Source organism: Phacochoerus africanus, chromosome 15, assembly GCF_016906955.1.
Source record: "Phacochoerus africanus isolate WHEZ1 chromosome 15, ROS_Pafr_v1, whole genome shotgun sequence".
Taxonomy (NCBI): domain Eukaryota; kingdom Metazoa; phylum Chordata; class Mammalia; order Artiodactyla; family Suidae; genus Phacochoerus; species Phacochoerus africanus.
The window spans coordinates 73063461-73081340 of NC_062558.1; the positions used below are offsets into that span (position 1 = coordinate 73063461).

Consider the following 17880-nt stretch of genomic DNA (forward strand, 5'->3'; position numbering starts at 1 on the left):
ACCAACGCAGGATCTGAGTGGTGTCTGTGACCTACGCCACTGCTCACGGCAACACCAGATCCTTAACCCACTGAGCAAGGCCAGGGGTCAAACCCGCAACCTCATGGTTCCTAGTCAGATTTGTTTGAGCCATGATGGGAACAAGAATATATGTTATTGAGCTATAGGAATTCTTTAGATATTCTGGATATCTTATCACATATATGATTTGCAAATATTTCTCCTTTCCATAGGTTGTCTTTTCATTCTGTTGTGTCCTTTGATGCACAAAAGTTTTTAAGTTTGATGCAGTCTCACTTGTCTATCTTTGCTTTTGTTGCCTGTGCTTTTGGTGTAACAGCCAAGAAATCATTGTCAAGTCCAATGCCATGAAGTTTTTCTTCTGTGTTTTCTTCTAGGTGTTTTATAGTCTTAGGTCATACATTTAGGTCTTTAATCTGTTTCGAATTAGTTTTTGTATATAAGATACAACTTCATTCTTCTGCATGTGGATACCCAGTTTTCCCCAGACCATTTCTTGAAGATACCGTCCTTTCCCCAATGAGTCATCATTGCACCTTTGTCAAAGATCATTTTACCATATATGAGAGGACTTTTAATTTTTTTTAACAGATTTTATTTTTAGAGCAGTTTTATCCCAGCAAAACTGAGCAGCAAGTACAAAGTTCCCATGTATCCTCTGCTTCCCTCCACATGCTAAATACCCTTTTAGTTTCCTGAAGTGAACATAGATTACACATATTAAAGCTTTCCTCTTGGAGTAGCCGTCATGGCTCAGTGTTTAAAGAATCCATCTAGGAACCATGAGGTTGTGAGTTTGATCCCTGGCCTCGCTCAGTGGGTTAAGGATCTGGCATTGCCATGAGCTATGGTGTAGGTCGCAGATTTACACATATTAAAGCTTTCCTCTTGGAGTAGCCGTCATGGCTCAGTGTTTAAAGAATCCATCTAGGAACCATGAGGTTGTGAGTTTGATCCCTGGCCTCGCTCAGTGGGTTAAGGATCTGGCATTGCCATGAGCTATGGTGTAGGTCGCAGATGTGACTCGGATTCTGTTTTGCTGTGGCTCTGGCGTAGGCCGGTGGCTACAGCTCCGATGCGACCCCTACCCTGGGAATCTCCATATGCCTGGGGAGCAGCCTTAGAAAAGGCAAAAAGACAAAATAAATAAATAAATGAAACTTTCCTCTTTTCAAATGCATGCATTTAGAGCTACAGATCGCCCTCTAAACAATATTTCAATGTATCCCATAAATTCTGTTGTCTTTTCAATATCTTTTAAACTATTTTAAAATTCCTATTGAGATGTCTTCTTTGACATAGAACTACATAACTCTGTAGCTTAGCTTCCAAGTATTTGTGGATTTTTCTGGCTATCTTTTTGTCACTTCTAGTTTAATTCTGTTGTGGTTACCGATATACACCAAGACATATTCCAAACCTCTTAAATTTGAGACTTACTTTATGGCCCTGCCTCATAAACTTGAGAGTGTTTTGTTATGATGGGATAATCTGCCTTCGGACTGTCATTTTTTTTTTTTCCTGCTTTGGTTCTGTATAGAGTGCACTATGGTACTTCAACACTAAATCTGAAATGCTACAGAATTCCACTCAGGGGCAGGTCTAGGCTTACACAACAGTGATCTAGATGCAGTTAAAGCCTGAGTATTTCTGAGCAGTAACATCCGACTTTTTTTTTTTTTTTTTTTGATAGCGAGTGATGCAAAAATCCCCGGGCCAGGGATCGAACCCGTGCCATAGCAGCGACCACGCCTGTTGCTTAACCCACTGAGCCATCAGGGAACTCCACACTGGACTTTTTAGGACAGCTCTCCTCACGGAAAGGCAGGGCGGTACAACTGATCTGTGAGCCCTCCACACCTCGGCGTGGATAGTTCATGAGTTATCCGTGTACTGCACGAAACAACGGATGTAGTAACTTCTATTTTTTTTGTCTCTTCAGCTTAGTTCTCAAAACCCAGAAGCTCTTTGAGGGAAAGGAAGGAAGCTAGGTAGAGTTCGAGAAAGTGGAAGAATGCCTCATCCCCGGATTGAAAGAGCACATCTCTTTTCGAAGCCTAACCTAGCAGAACCTCGGGAAAACAGCTCCCATTCAACTCGGCGGCCCAGTAACCCACCCGCAGAGAGTGTCTCCCGCACCAACCTTTTCTTGCATCCTTCCTTCTTTCCCAGCTGCTCAAACTTCCTCAGAGAAGAAGGTAGTATGGGAAACAAACCCTGGAGGAACAACAAAGCGCTGAGTCCCAGGGAAGCCGATGTTCCGCCCTGGCCCCTCCCACTTGACGCTATCTCAATGACTCCGCCCCTCCGCCGTGGGGTGGAGCACGAGGCCGCGCCTCCAAACCGCCCCGCCTCGGAGGGCCAGGCTGGCCAGTAGGGCGGGGCGAGAGGCGGGAGGCGGCCTGTGCTGGGGGAGGGGAGGCAGGGGGGGGGGGGTCACGTGCAGCCGCGGCCCAAGATCACGTGACGGGGCGCCGGGGCGGAGGGAACCCGGGCTGGGAGTTCTCCTGAGGAAAGAAGAGTGAAGTGGGGGGGACGCGGCGGCAGCGGCGCTGACAATGGTGAGTGCGCGGCGTATAGCGCGCTCGCCTCCAGCCCTCGCCCCAGAGCGCGCGGCGGGCCGGCCAACGGCGGGCCCAGTATCGCGGGAGGGCTGCGGGGAGCAGGAAGGGGCAGGCGGGCAGGGCGGGGAACCGGGTTAGGCCTGTCTGGCCGCAGCAGGTCGGGGAAGAGCGGGCTGCGCCGCTTCTTCCCGGTCTCGGCGAGGCCCGAGCACCTGCGGGTGGTGCCGCGTTCTCTTGGCCATGTCGGAGCCTGTGCCCGCGTTCCTTGACCGGCTGTGGGGCCTTGGCTGGGTACTCGGACCCCGCCTCTGCGGGGGCCCGCCGCCGCCTCCCCTTCCAAGGTACCCAGTCCCTCTGCTTCTCCTGGGCAGCCCCGCTTCCTTTCAGATGGAGTGATCCAAGAGTCCCTCGGTTCCACACTCGGGGGGGACTTGGTCGCTCTGGTCCAATGTGTCGTGAGCTTGATAAAGTCCGTGATTTTTTTTTTTTTTTTTTGACTTGCGTATGGTGATATGAGGCGATTTCCTGACCCCACTTCAGCCTCGATGTTGACACTTGTAGAACGGGAGAGAAAAAGAAAAGGATATTGAAGGGAAGGACGCTTTTAATCCCAAAGACTCTAGTTTCGTGCTCGCTGCTTTGAGCTTTGGCTCTCCTTTCCTTCAAGCCATTTCTGGAAATTTACCGCTTTGGGATGTTGAAATGGCCTGGGGAGCAAAGGAGGGAGGGAAATCAGAGTACTCTCACTGCAGTTACTGGGAAGCGCAAGCATGGGCACGATGGCGTTTAATTGTGTGTTGGCGATCGCCTCCAGATTGGATCTCATTTGGCTCGTTTTACGGTAGTGTTCGTTAATTCGTTTCACTTGGCGAGTATATGTTGCGCGCCTACTGTGTGCTCTCCCTAATAGTACCTGCTTTCCCAAAGCTCATCCGATTCAGTAAACTGCTTGAGACTTTTGACTTAAAGACCAAGCTAGATTTATTAATTTTTTAAGTTACTTTGAATAAATAACTTTGAGTCAAAAATCGAGTTGTTTTAATTAAAAGAAAGTGAGGACAGGCATGTTCTTTCTTAAACTTGCAGCCGTTTTTTCTTTCATTGAAGAAATAATTACTGAGGTTCTCCCGGGGCCGCTGAGCAAGATTGAAACAGCCCTTGCTCTCTTGTAGCTTGCAGTCCAGAGGGAGATAAACATTTATTTGTGTAATCATTTGTTTAACATGTGTTAAAAAGGAGGTACAGTAGGGCTGTGCCTAGTCAGGGAGTTAGAGAAGGCTTCTTTAATTGAATATAATTTGCAAAGAAAACTTAAAAGGCTATTTTTTACATTTAAAATGATTACTTTTAATAAGCTTTTAAATTATGTTCAAGAGCAATTTTTATTGTCAAGTTACTCGTCAAATGATCAAATTTGTAAAGCTTTATAACACTGAAATGGGCACAGCTGTAATATATGTATGAAAATTTGCTGTTTCATTGCTTGTGTATGGGCTAAATGAATAAATTTTGAGAGCCTCTCTTGCGTCTCACCTTCAGTTACATTTCTTTATGTCTACTGGATGTAGTGAAATTTCTTCAGTGAGGGCTAAAAAGTTTGTGCTTTAACATTCCCACATGTAGTTTTGCTAGATGGTAATGCTCAATATTGGACTTAGGAATTACATGAAAAACCTTAAATTAACCCAACAGCAGTAATAGGACGTTTAGAACACAATTAGAAAACTGTTAAAAAATTGCTCTAATATTTTAATAGTCATATATATTGCCCTCTAGTTAGTTAAAGGCCACCTAAGAAGGCCACCTAAGAGTTTTAACGTGTATATTGCATAGTGTTGCTCCTGAAAAATCCTGTATTCTGAATACTCACTTGAAGATACCTTTTCCAGAAGAACTTCGTAGTTTTTCTCCTAAAAGATCTCAAAACTGCCTTCTATAGTTTCAGCAAAAGTCTATGTTAATGCTTCCTAACCTTCTTTGCCACTTTTATTCTATTTCCTTCCAGTCTGACAGTTTCGTAGTTTTTTTTCTCTCTTTGTATCAGGAGAAGTATTACAGTGAATAAATTAAGAACAATTTTAACTTGTGACTTTCTGTTTGAAATGACAGAAGATGCACATCTTGAAATAAAAACTTTAGAAACAGGACTTTGGGTAGAGGATCTTTCAATTCCTTTTAGAAAGAAAACAAAGTTTTTTCTCTTGTTAATTGTAAGACATCCACAAGTTTCTGGAGGCTTTTAGTACAGCTGATTCATTTTTGATGTGTCCTAATGATAAAAACTGGATGTTAACCCAGTACTAAACTCTCATGGTGTCATTAACATAACCTTGTTAAAGTGCTGCAGTTTACATTCAACCTTTTGTTCTGCATGTGCTATACTAGGCTTTTTTTTTTTTTTTAAATACCTTCTGATCTCTGCCTAATGTTTAGATTGTGTTGAAAAATAAGTCAACTTTTAATTTTTAGTTAGGAGATTCTTCATGCATACAAAAAAATAATAGAGGATAACCACATAGTTTTTACATATTTTCAATGTCTAGGAATTTTTAATTTTTACATATGGTGTCAAAATAAGACTTATTGTTTAATTATAGTTGTGTTAATCGTGAAGTCTTAGGCTACTCAAGTCTGTTTTATACCATTTTAATTGGTGGCAATTTTGATTATTTTTGATTACTTGATCTTTTAATATAGGCTTTCAAATCCCAAGTTCAACTCTACGTGTTAAATATATGTATATGGAGAAAAATTACCATAGTATTTCCTTTTATCTGTAAAACAATTTTTATAGTTTTTAAATCTCATTTTTCCTAGAACCAGCTCTGGGAGTTATTAAGGGGGAATGAGAAAAGTAAATATTATTTTCCTGCTTCTATTTTATAGTTCAAATTTTGAGACTGTCCTCTTCTACCCTTTCGGAGTTGTTCCTCACTGCAGCAGCCCTCCCCCACTCCCCCACTGCTTTGCTGGCTCAGTGATTTTGCACATGGTGATTAGTAAATATCAGGGAACTGATTTTGAGCTGCTATACAATCTGGTATTTGTAGCCCTCAGGAGAATGTATACCATTTTGAGCAAGTTTTGAGTGCCAGGTTTGGGGTATGAAGGCTAACTAGGAAGGGACAGTGCATGTGTGCTATCATTGATGTCTTTCATTCTAAGTTCAGAATTAGAATTGATCTTGTTTGTAATATTGCCAGGAAAGTTGAAAACATCTTGTCAAAAGGAAAATTTGCTATTTGTGTCTTTGGAGATGGCAAAAGTACCAATTGGCAACTCTTGAGTTTATTTCTTGAAATTACAATTAATAAAAACAAGGAAGCTTAGAATTTAGGAAAACACTATCTCTTTTGATCATGGGATCACTGTGCCACTCACATAGTCTCAGGAGTATCATTAATTAGCTTGTTTGCTGTTACTCTGCCTCCTGAGGACAGAACTGAGCCTTAACCCAAGTTCCTTGCTCTAGTCTGTTATTGCACCAATGCTAACTTCCTGGAGGAGGGCTAGTTTTGCCAGACATGTCAGTTTTAGCTCATTTCTTTTGTGTATCCACTTATTTTTTTGTTATCCGGACAGAATGTGTTTTACTTCGAATTAATACTCAATGGGTATTTGAATGCTTTCTACTAAATGCCACATACTGCTCTGGCCACTGTGTCTTCAGTGTTGAACAAAAAATAAGATATTTGTTCTCATGACACAGTTCACTTGGGGAGTCAGGTACTAAATAAGTAAATTATAATAAATGATAAAGTAAAACTACATGGCGTATGAAACCTAAATTTGGAGAATTCAATTTTGATCAGGAAGTTAGGGAAGGCCTCTTTGTGGAGACGAGTCAAATTGAGACTCAAAGGATGAACCAGTTAGGTTAAGGGTACTTGGTCTAGGATGAGAAGAAGACTGGCAAATCTGATGAACTTGGATCATTTGAGGCTGGTGTGGCTGGAGGGATGAATAGAGCCAGATGTGTATTGGCCACATGAGGAAATACAGTGTATGTTTAAAACAACACTTCATTAAAGTAAAAGTTAGCTGTAGAAAACCGCACAGGTAAGTGTACAGCTTGATGAATTTTCACTAAGTGAATATACTAGAGTATCAAGCTCTTGGATAAAACCAAACAGACCGGAGTTCCCGTCGTGGCTCAGTGGTTAACGAATCTGACTAGAAACCATGAGGTTGTGGGTTCAATCCCTGGCCTCGCCCAGTGGGTTAAGGATCCAGTGTTGCCATGAGCAGACGCGGCTTGGATCCTGCATTGCTGTGGCTGTGGCGTAGGCTGGTGGCTACAGCTCTGATTAGACCCCTAGCCTGGGAACCTCTATATGCTGCTGGTGCAGCCCTAGAAAAGGCAGAAAGACAAAAGAAAAAAAAAAGAAAAAGAAAAACCAAACAGACCATTACTAGCATCCCAGAGCTTTCTTCCAATCACTTCCTGATTTCTAATACTCCGGTAAAGTACATTATGTATTTTTGATTTTTTAATAAATGGAATAATGTGAGATTCATCTTTGTTTTCTGTAGTTATAACTCATTCCGTTGTCTACTGTATGAATATAGACTAAAATTTATGTATCCTCTTGTTGATAAATATTTGGATAATTTTGTAATTGGGGCAGTGGCAGTTAGGAATAATGGTATTATGAACATTGTATTTGTCTCTTGGTTTATGTGTGTAAATTTCTCCTTCCTTCATCCACTTTTTTTTTTTCCTTCCTGTGGCCTATGGAGGTTCCCAGGCTAGGGGTCCAGTTGGAGCTACAGCTGCCGGCCTGCGCCTCAGCCATAGCAACATCAGGTCTGAGCTCCGTCTGCGACCTACACCACAGTTCACGGCAACACCGGATCCCCAACCCACTGAGCAAGGCCAGGGATTGAACCCACAACCTCATGGATCCTAGTTGGATTCGTTTCCTCTGCGCCATGAGGGGAATTCCTATGTGTGTAAATTTCTGTTCAGGGTGGATACCTAGGGGTGTAATTGCTGGGTCGTGGGATATATATATCTTCAGCTTTACCGGATAATACCAGCTATTTTCTAAAGTAGTTACTCTAATTTATACTTTGACCAGCCCATTGAAGGACTTAAAACAGAGCCCAGGAGTTCCCGTCGTGGCGCAGTAACGAATCTGACTAGGAACCATGAGGTTGCGGGTTCGATCCCTGGCCTTGCTCATCGGGTTAAGGATCCGGCGTTGCCGTGAGCTGTGGTGTAGGTCGCAGATGCGGCTTGGATCCCGAGTTGCTGTGGCTCTGGTGTAGGCCGGTGGCTACAGCTCCAATTCGACCCCTAGCCTGGGAACCTCCATATGCCGCGGGAAGTGGCCCTCAAAAAGGCAAAAAAGATCAAAAAAAAAAAAAAAAAAACAGAGCCCAGTATGATCAGATTTGTTTTTAAGAGATCACTCTGGTAGTTGTATAGAGCAAAGTAAGAGTTGTAGGACAGCAAGATAGGAGACTGTTCTCTGTAAATTTTAAAAAAGGTTAGAAGACTAATTTTCATTAGTGGCAAAAATAATCCACAACTATATCTGATAATTGGACTAGTTAATGGATTCTGTATTATTTCCATCTAACATGTTTTGGCATTTATAAGCCATTGATCTTTAACCCTTATATTTTTGTCATATTTAGGATTTATTGAACAAGGCTTATACATTTTCTTTGGAAAATTTCACAGAAATTTAGTCTTATTTATTAGTCAGTTTTATCCCAGTAGCTTACACAATGTAACACATCATGTTCAGAACTTTATAGCAGGTTTTTTTGTTTGTTTGTTTTTTGTCTTTTTAGGGCCACACCCACGGCATATGGAGGTTCCCAGGCTAGGGGTCACATCAGAGCTGTGGCTGCCACACTACAACCATAGCAACACGGGTTGCCAGGCTAGGGGTCACATCAGAGCTGTGGCTGCCACACTACAACCATGGCAACACGGGATCCAAGCCGCGTCTGCAGCCTACACCACAGCTCACGGCAACACCAGATCCTTAACCCACTGAGTGAGGTCGGGGATCAAACCTGTGTCCTCATGGATACTAGCTGGATTCATTAACCGCTGAGCCACCACAGCAACTACTATATAGCAAGTTTTACCGTAAGTAGTACATTGTAATAATTGATTTGAATTGGTATGAGTAATTTGGATTGTATGAGTTTCATTAAAGCAGTATAATTAAAGAACCTCATGGTATAATTAGAGATAACTTTTCCAATCCAGGTGTTGGATTAATTTTTTGATTTCTTGTATATGCTTATTTGATTATTTATAGTTATCATCTATGGAAATGATTGAAACTATAGCATGTTTAATTTGTTTTCTTTTTTGCCTTTTCATTTTATTGTAGTAAAAAACATATAACATGAATTTATCCTCAACAGATTTTTGTATTTTTATGTTAATTTAATTTTAATTTTTTTTAATTGTTATTTCCTCAATACAATCTTTTTTCTACTGTACAGTATGGTGACCCAGTAACACATACCTGTACACATTCTATTTTCTCACATTATCATGTTACAACAGATTTTTAAGTGTACGGTACAGTATTAACTATATGCACATTGTACTAAATTTATATTTTTTTTGGCTACATCTGTGATGTGCAGAAGTTCATCATAGGGCCAGCGATTGAACCCAAGCCACAGCAGTGACAATGCTATATCCTTAACTGCTAGGATACCAGGAAACTCCCTAAATTTGTTTAATTTTGATAAAATATTTGATATAAGTTCCTATTTCCTTGTGAATTCACAGATTAACTATAGGTCATAGGCAATTAAATTTGAATTACAAAATGTAGTGGCTGCCAAATCATAATTATAAGCATTTTCCTTTTATTTCAGAGTTTTCTTGGAGGCTTTTTTGGTCCCATTTGTGAGATCGATGTTGTCCTTAATGATGGAGAAACGAGGAAAATGGCGGAAATGAAAACTGAAGATGGCAAAGTAGAAAAACACTATCTTTTCTATGATGGAGAATCTGTTTCAGGAAAGGTAAATATTTGTTTGGAGAATTACCTGGATGGAGGATATTAGAATTAGTTATGAAAGTGCTGTGTGCTGTTTCTAAATGTGAATGATTCTGTTAGAGGTGACAAATTTTTTTCAGAAAGTCGGCCAGAATCCTTGACTCATTAGAATATTTACAGATTCTTAAACTGGAAGGGTTACGGGGCAGTGTCTAAATTAAATTGCATGTGAAATTTTGTGTTTGTGACTGTGTGCCTCTGTTTAATTTCAGATAGTTTCTACAGCGGGGCTGTGATCCATTCACAGTTTCTCTTTTAACATAAAGTTGAGTTACAAAGATTGGGGATAATCCTCTAGTATATTTTCTAAAGATTTCTTTCTCATTTTTTATGGCTTATCTCTCCATACTGCTATCATAGTGTCTGTTGCTTTAATTTCTGGGTTCTCTGCAGCAGACTTAAGTTCATGCATGGTCAGATGCATTTGTACTACCTTTTGTAAGGTTTAACTTTTTCCCCTTTTCCTTATCAAGTGATGTATAAGATTATTCTTACACTTTATGGAATATGATTTGTACTCATTACTCTATGATACTGGAGAATGATAATATCAGAGTTCCCGTCGTGGCTCAGCGGAAATGAATCTGACTAATATCCATGAGGGTGGAGGTTCGATCCCTGGCCTTACTCAGTGGGTTAAGGATCTGGTGTTGCCGTGAGCTGTGGGTAAGTTGCAGATGCGGCTCAGATCTGGCGTTGCTGTGGCTCTGGCATAGGCCAGCGACTACGGCTGCAATTTGACCCCTAGCCTGGGAACCTCCATATGCCGCAGGTGTGGCCCTAAAAAGACAAAAAAAGAAAAAGGAAAGAAAGAAAAGAATGATAATATCATAGATAAAATCAAACCATAAAATATTTGAAATAATTACTGTATCTGCAGCATGCGGACACTCCCAAGCCAGGGATTAAACCTGGACCACAGCAGTGACCTGAGCCGCAGCACTGACCACAGTAGATTGTTAATCTGCTGGACCACACAGGAACTCCTGAATTTTTTTTTTAAATATGAAATATAAGAGTTTTTGGAGTTCCTGTCGTGGCTCAGTGGTAACGAACCTAACTAGGATCCATGAGAATGCGGGGTTCGATCCCTGGCCTTGTTCAGTGGGTTAAGGATCTGGCATCGTCTTGAGCTGTGGTGTAGGTTGCAGATTCAGCTGGGATCTAGCGTTGCAGTGGTGTTGGCTGGCAGCTGTAGCTCCAATTCGATCCCTAGCCTAAGAGTGTGGTCCTAAAAAAAAAAAAACAAACCTAAGTAAATAAATAAAATGTAAGAGTTTTTCTTCTTTGCTTGTTAGGGTAGTATATACACATGGTAGACAGTTTGGGAAATGAAATATCTATAGTCCCATCATATAGAAATAATTCACTGTTAAAATCTGAGTGTGTTTCCTCCTAGTTTCTCTGCATTAATGTTAATGTGTATGTAATATATTAACCATACTTTTTCCCTATTATTGGATGTATAAGTAGTTTCTATTTTTAGACTGCTGTTAGTATATCACCATATCTTTAGTAATACAGACATTTATATACACAATTTTTTTCTCCAAATTTCTGTAAGATAAAATTATTTGCTTAGAATGAATACTTGGAAGTGAGCTGCTGACCCAAAAGACATGAATATTTGAAGGGTATCGATACATATTAATCTGGAAAATTTGCATCAAATTCTATTTCCACTTAATGTCTTTTATTTCATCCAGGGTAGGACTGAATCTGATCACTTTTCAATCTTTCCTGTTTCAGTAGGCAAAAATGATATTCTTTGATAGCATTTCTTTGGTTACTTGTTAAGTTGAATTTAGGTTTATTAGCCATTTTACTGTATTGTCTATCCTGGTCCTTTATCAAATTACTTACTGTCTTAGCGTTATATCTTGAGTGTGCTCCTGTACTCACCATAAAATACATTATAGTGTTGTTTATGTAATAGACTCTCACTAAATATTTATTTGATTTGTTTACTAACTGTTTTTAAGTCTAGTAGGGAATATGCCCTGTCTGGTTTGAAGTAATGTTATGTCATCTGGTCCAATTGGGAATATGTGGCTGATATTTATGGAATAAAGGAAGAGTGGAATGTATAAGGAAATAAAGTTACTTAAGTATGTTTTTTGTTTTGGTTTGTTTTTTTTGCTATTTAAGGCTGAACCTGAGGCATACGGAAGTTCCCTTTAGGGGTTGAATCAGAGCTATAGCCACCGGCCTATGCCATGGCCCCAGCAATGCAGGATCCAGCCACGTCTGCGACCTACACCACAACTCACAGCAACACCAGATCCTTAACCCACAGAGCAAGGCCAGGGATCAAACCAGCATCCTCATGGATCTTAGTTGAGCCACAAAGGGAACTCCCTTAAATGTGTTTTTTTAAAAATAGCTGGTGTTCAAATTACATTTTTGGAATTTGCTAAAGATTATATGTAGACCTAATCAGTAAATATAAAGTACATTTTAAAAAATTTTAAATCTCTTACAGGTAGATATTTTCTGTTGCTCAAAAGATAATGTGGAATCTGATTATTTAGTGACCTGAGATTTTCTTCATTTTTATCTTCTTAAATTGTAAAATATATAGAAAACCACACAAAATAAAAATAAATTATAATAAGGCATATTTTCTTATAATCACTATTCAAGTTAGGGAGAACTTTGGCAGCCACCATGTGTCCCATCCTAATCATAGCCTCTTCCCCTCAAATGTAACCACTTCGCTGATTTTTATAATAATAAATTCCTTGTGTTTCTTAATTGTTTAGTCTACTCCTTTAAAAAATTTGATAGAGCTTTTAAATCTTATCTCAGATTTCCTCTTCATGCCTTTGTTTTCATGATAATTTGTCTGTGGAAGTACCATTTATCTGTGGGCCATTTGAACTATAGAATTTTCTGTGATTGTGCAAACTCACGAAATAGTTATTGCCTGTAAGTTGGCAGCTGGACCCAGAGGCTTGATTAGACTCAAGTTTGGTGGTGTGCACCAATATCCTTCCTAGTGCTTGGTGATATCAGTGTTCTGGATTTTGCTCATTTTAATAGTTGGTGTGGTGGTATCTCATTGTTTTAATTCGCAGGCCCCTAGTAATACGTTGAACATATTTTCATGTTTATCTGCCAAATGTGTATCTTCTTCATTGAGGTGCCTATTCAGATCCTTTGCCTAATTTTCAGTTGGGTTGTTTGTTTTATTCTTGAGTTTGAGTTCTTTGTGTATTTTGGAAATTTTACACCTTTATCAGATGTGTCTTTTGTAAATATTTTTTCCTAGTCTATGACTTGTCATCTTCTCATTTTCTTGTTACATGCGTTAATTTCCACTTCCCTGACATCTCTCTACTCAGGTCGAGCAACTGTTCATACATTTCTTGGCCATATTCAAGGTTTCAGAGTTCAGGTTTATTTTTTTGTTTGTTTTTATTGGGGGGGGGGCTCATTTTTCTATTCATTTGACTTTTTTTATTATTGATGTATAGGATTTTTTTGTTCTTGATGAATATCTTTTATGCTTCTCAATATGGAGTCCTTTGTATATGTGTTATAAATATCTTTCTGGCTTTGCACTCTTAATTGTTTCTTTTGTTGAACAGGAACTGTTAATTTTAATACTCTAAAAATGTTATGTTTCCTTTTTGTCCTTTTTATATCTATTTAAGACATCTTTGTCTGTCTTACCAACATGAAGATACTCTCCGGTTTCTCCTGTGATTTAAAAAAAAATTTACATTTCACATTTAGATTCTCAATTTGCTTGAAATTGATTTTTGTCTGTGTGACATAGGAGTGAAGGCTACTTCTTTGTTTGTTTGTTTCCCTTATGGATATCTGATTAACCCAGGACATTTATTGAGAAAGTCAACTTTCCCCCCACTGCACTGCTAAATCACCTTTGTCATAGGTCAGAGGTTGTATGGGTCTATTCCAACCTCTCTGTTCTGTTCTCTGGTTTATTTGTGATGTATCCTTTCTTTTTTAAGAAATAGCCTTATTAATTTATATTCACATACCATAAAATTCATCCTACTAAAGCATACAGTTCAGAGATTTTTATTATATTTGTAGAGTTGAGCAATTGGTACCAGTATCTAATTCTGTAATGTTTCTGTCACCCCAAAAGGAACACCATACCACTAGCAGTCACTCCCTTGATGCCATCTGTAGACTGAATGTTTGTGTCCTCATGAGATTCATGTGTTGAAATCTAATCCCTAATGTGATGTATTTGAAGGCTCGGGGGGGTCTTTGGGAGATGATTAGGCCATGAGAGCAGAGCCCTTGTGAATGGGCTTAGTGTCCTCAGAGAAATCTTAGGTGCACCTTCTAACATGTGAGGACACAGTGAAAACACCAGAAAGCAAGCTTTCCCCAGACACCAACTTCTGGTACTTTCGTCTCTTGTTTTTATTATTATTATTTTTTATTTTTATTTTTATTTTTAGGGCCGTACCCACAGCATGTGGAGGTTCCCAGGCTAGGGGTCACACTGGAGCTGTAGCTGCCGGTCTATGCCACAGCCACAGCAGTGCCAGATATGAACCATGTCTGTGACCTACACCACAGCCCATGGCAATGCTGGATCCTTAACCCACTGAGCGAGGCCAGGGATTGAACCTGTGTCCTCATGGATACTAGTCTGACTCATTTCTGATGATCCACAATGGGAACTTCAGATCTTGAGCTTCCCAATCTACTGAACTGTGAGCAGTGAATTTATATTGTTTTTTAAGCCACCTAGTCTGTACTCTTTTGTTATAGCAGCCTGAATGGGCTAAGACAGCTGAAACCCACTAATCTATAAATGTGCTTGCTTTCTCTATGGATTTGCCTATTCTGGACATTTCATATAAATGGAACCATAAAATAGGTGGCCTTTTGTGTTTGGCTCCTTTCACATAGCATGATATCTTCAAGGCTCATTCCTTTTTAAAAATTTTTGGTAAAAAATCTATATATATAATAAAATTTGCCATTTTAAAGTATGTAATTCAAAAAAAAATAAAGTATGTAATTTAAGAGTTCCCATCGTGGCTCAGTGGTTAACGAACCCCACTGGGATCCATGAGGAAGCGGATTCTATCCCTGGCTTCACTCAGTGGGTTAAAGATCCAGTGTTGCCGTGAGCTATGGTGTACATCTTAGACAGGACTCTGATCCTGCATTGCTGTGGCTGTGGCACAGGCCGGTGGCTACAGCTCCAATTCAACCCCTAGCCTGGGAACCTCCATATGCCACAGGTGTGGCCCTAAAAAGACAAAAGACAAAAAACAAAAATAATAAAGTATGTAGTCAGTAGCATTAATCACCTGCACGGTGTTGTGCAATCATCACCACTACTTCAAAAATTTGTTCATCACCCCAAACAGAAACTTTGTACCCATTAATCAATGACTACCCTTTTCCCTTTTCTCAGTCCATGGATACCTCTAGTTTACTTTTTTCCTATAAATTTGCCTGTTCCAGGCTTGTTCTGTTTCATATAAGTAGTCATACAGGATTTGTTTTTTTGTGTCTGCCTAATTTTATGTAGTATAATGCTTTTAAGGTTCATTCCTGTTGTAGCATCTGTCAAAACATCATTCTTTTTGATGGCTGAATGATATTACCATATATCTCTCTGTTGTATTATATGGATGTACCACGTTTCCTTTATCTATTCATCAGTTGAGGACATTTGGGTTTCTATCTGTTGACTATTATGAATAATGCTGTACATTTGCAGATAAGTTTTTGTGTTAATATCTTTTCACTTCTCTTGGTGTATACTTAGGAATGGAATTGCTGGGTCATACGTTAACTCTTTGTTTAACTTTTAGGGGAACTTCCAGACTTTTCCAGAGCAGCCACACCATTTTATATTTTCTCCAGCAATGTGTGAGGGTTCCAGTTTCTTCATATTCTCACATTCTTGGCAGTACTTATTATTGTCTGGGTGTTTTCTTTTCTTTTTTTTTGCCATGAGCATGGCATATGGAAGTTCCTGGGCTAGGGATCAAATCTGAGCAGTAGCTGTGACCTACACACAGGTGCAGCAATGCCAGATCCTTAACCCACTGTGATCGGCCAGGGATCAAACCTGTACCTTGGCAGCAACCCAAGCTGCTGCAGAGACAGCACCAGATCCTTAGCCCACTGTGCCACAGCAGAAATTCCTTGTCTCTCTTTTTTTAATTGACATCTTAGTGACTGAAGAGTGGTTGTGATGGTTTTGATTTGCATTTCCACTAATGACTAATAATATTGAGCATCTTTTCATGTGGTTATTGCTATTTGTATATCTTTGGAGAAATATCTGTTCATATACTTTGACCATTTTTAATTGTGTTGTCTTTTTATTGTTGAGTTGTAAGAGTTCTTTATATATCCTGGATACAAGTCTTTTGTCATTTATGTTTTGCAAATATTTTCTCTTTCTGTGAGTTTTGTTTTCAGTTGGTAGTGTCTTTTGAAGCACTGAAGTTTAATATTTGATGATATCCAGTTTATCCTTTTTTCCCTTTTGTTTCTCATGCTTTTAATGTCATCTAAGAAACAGTTGCCTATGCAAGATAGATTGAAGATTTACACCCATGTTTTCTTTTAAAAGCTTTGTAATTGTAGCTCTTATATTTAGGTCTTTGAACTATTTTGAGGTAATATTTCTAAATGGTGTGTGAGGTAGGGATCCAATTTCATTCTTTCTGTATGTTGACAGTGAATTGTTCCAGCCCTATTTGTTGAAAAGAACATTCTTTCCGTGTTGAGTTGTCTTGGGACTCCTGTAGCATGTACATTTTAAAGTTAAAATTAATTTCTGTCTGTAAAAAAAAAAATACAAAGAGGGAAACAAAATTACCCATATGCATACATTTCAGAAGTAACTCCTGTTAAGAGTTTTTCTTTTCTGCAGCTTTAAAAAATATAATTGGCATGATACTTGTATACGGTTTGACTATGCTTCCTTCATGTAACTTATGCACATCTTCCCACATCATTTAAAATTCTTTGACCTTATTATTTTATACTTCAATAATGCCCCATCATATAATGTACTATAATTTAGGTATTTCTTTTTCTGAGATATTAATTTGGAAGGCAAATAACTAACTTATCCTGGGTACAGATAAGGAAGATATAGAAGTAGGAATATTTTAATGTGTAGTTTACAAACAGAAGTAATGGACCCCTGGAGTTTCTGCCATGGTGCAGTGGGTTAAGAATCTAACTACAGTGGCGTGGGTCACTGTGGAGGTGTGGGTTTGATTCCTGTCCTGGTGCAGTGGGTTAAAGGATCTGGCATTGCCACAGCTGCAGTGTAGGTCACAGCTGTGGCTTGGATTCAGTCCCTGGCCTGGAGCTTCCATGTGCTGTGGGTATGGCCATTTAAAAAAAAAAAAAAGTGGTAGTAATAGTAGTAGTAATGGACCTATGTTTTTATTGGCCCTTGATTTCTCTTTTCTTTTGAGAAGCACTGTTTGGAAGAAAAGCTTTTAAGAATCATGTTACCAATGTTTTTTATAGTAAAGAATAAACCTGGAAGTATGCTTTTTTGTATGTTAGCTAATTCTTCCATTTTTGTGAATTTTATTTTTAATATGTATATACTTTATATTTTGTCAAAAATGTATAAAATTAAGGTTTCCATTTGGAAGATATGAATTTATGGATTTTATTTTGGGGTGCACCTATGGCATATGGAAGTTCCCAGGCTAGGGTTCGAATCAGAACTGCAGCTGCTGGCCTACACCACAGCTACCACAAGGCCAGATCCAAGCTGCATGTGTGACCTTCGCTGTAGCTTGCAGCAACGCTGGATCCTTAACCCACTGAGCAAGGCTAGGGATTGAACCCACATCCTCATGGGTACTAGTTGGGTTCTTAACCTGCTGAACCACAATGGGAACTCTGAATTTAGGGATTTTAGATTATGTATTTTATTTCAAAAACGTCTAAAATTATACTCAAAATTTTTAGACATTCTATTTTTAGGATGAGTAGTAGACTCAGGACAATAAGCAATGCTTTTAAGCGTAGGAATTATAACAGTATATGGTTGGTTATAAAAAACTGAAAGTGATCTTTTAGGTCAGTTCTTAGAATTAGCGATTACCTTACATTAAAACGCTGTTGTAGAATTGTTTTACTTTTTTTTTTCTTTTCTTGACCACACCTGTGGCATATCAAATTGTCTGACTATTTGACCAGAAAACACATTTGAGTAGTTGAAAGCTCTCTCATTTATTGATTCTTTATAGATCTCTAGCTCTAAGGAAGGATTC

At 39.2% G+C, this 17880-nt stretch overlaps 1 protein-coding gene across 1 annotated transcript in view; it reads left to right on the plus strand.

Moving 5' to 3' along the window:
• Positions 1-2753: 2753 nt before the first annotated feature.
• The window catches only part of VPS26A (VPS26 retromer complex component A), a 30994-nt gene continuing 15867 nt past the window's right edge, over positions 2754-17880 (plus strand). The window contains 3 exon segments of the mRNA XM_047761052.1: positions 2754-2862; positions 2865-2926; positions 9441-9590. Coding sequence (XP_047617008.1) covers positions 2826-2862; positions 2865-2926; positions 9441-9590 — 249 coding nt within the window. The 5' untranslated portion in view covers positions 2754-2825.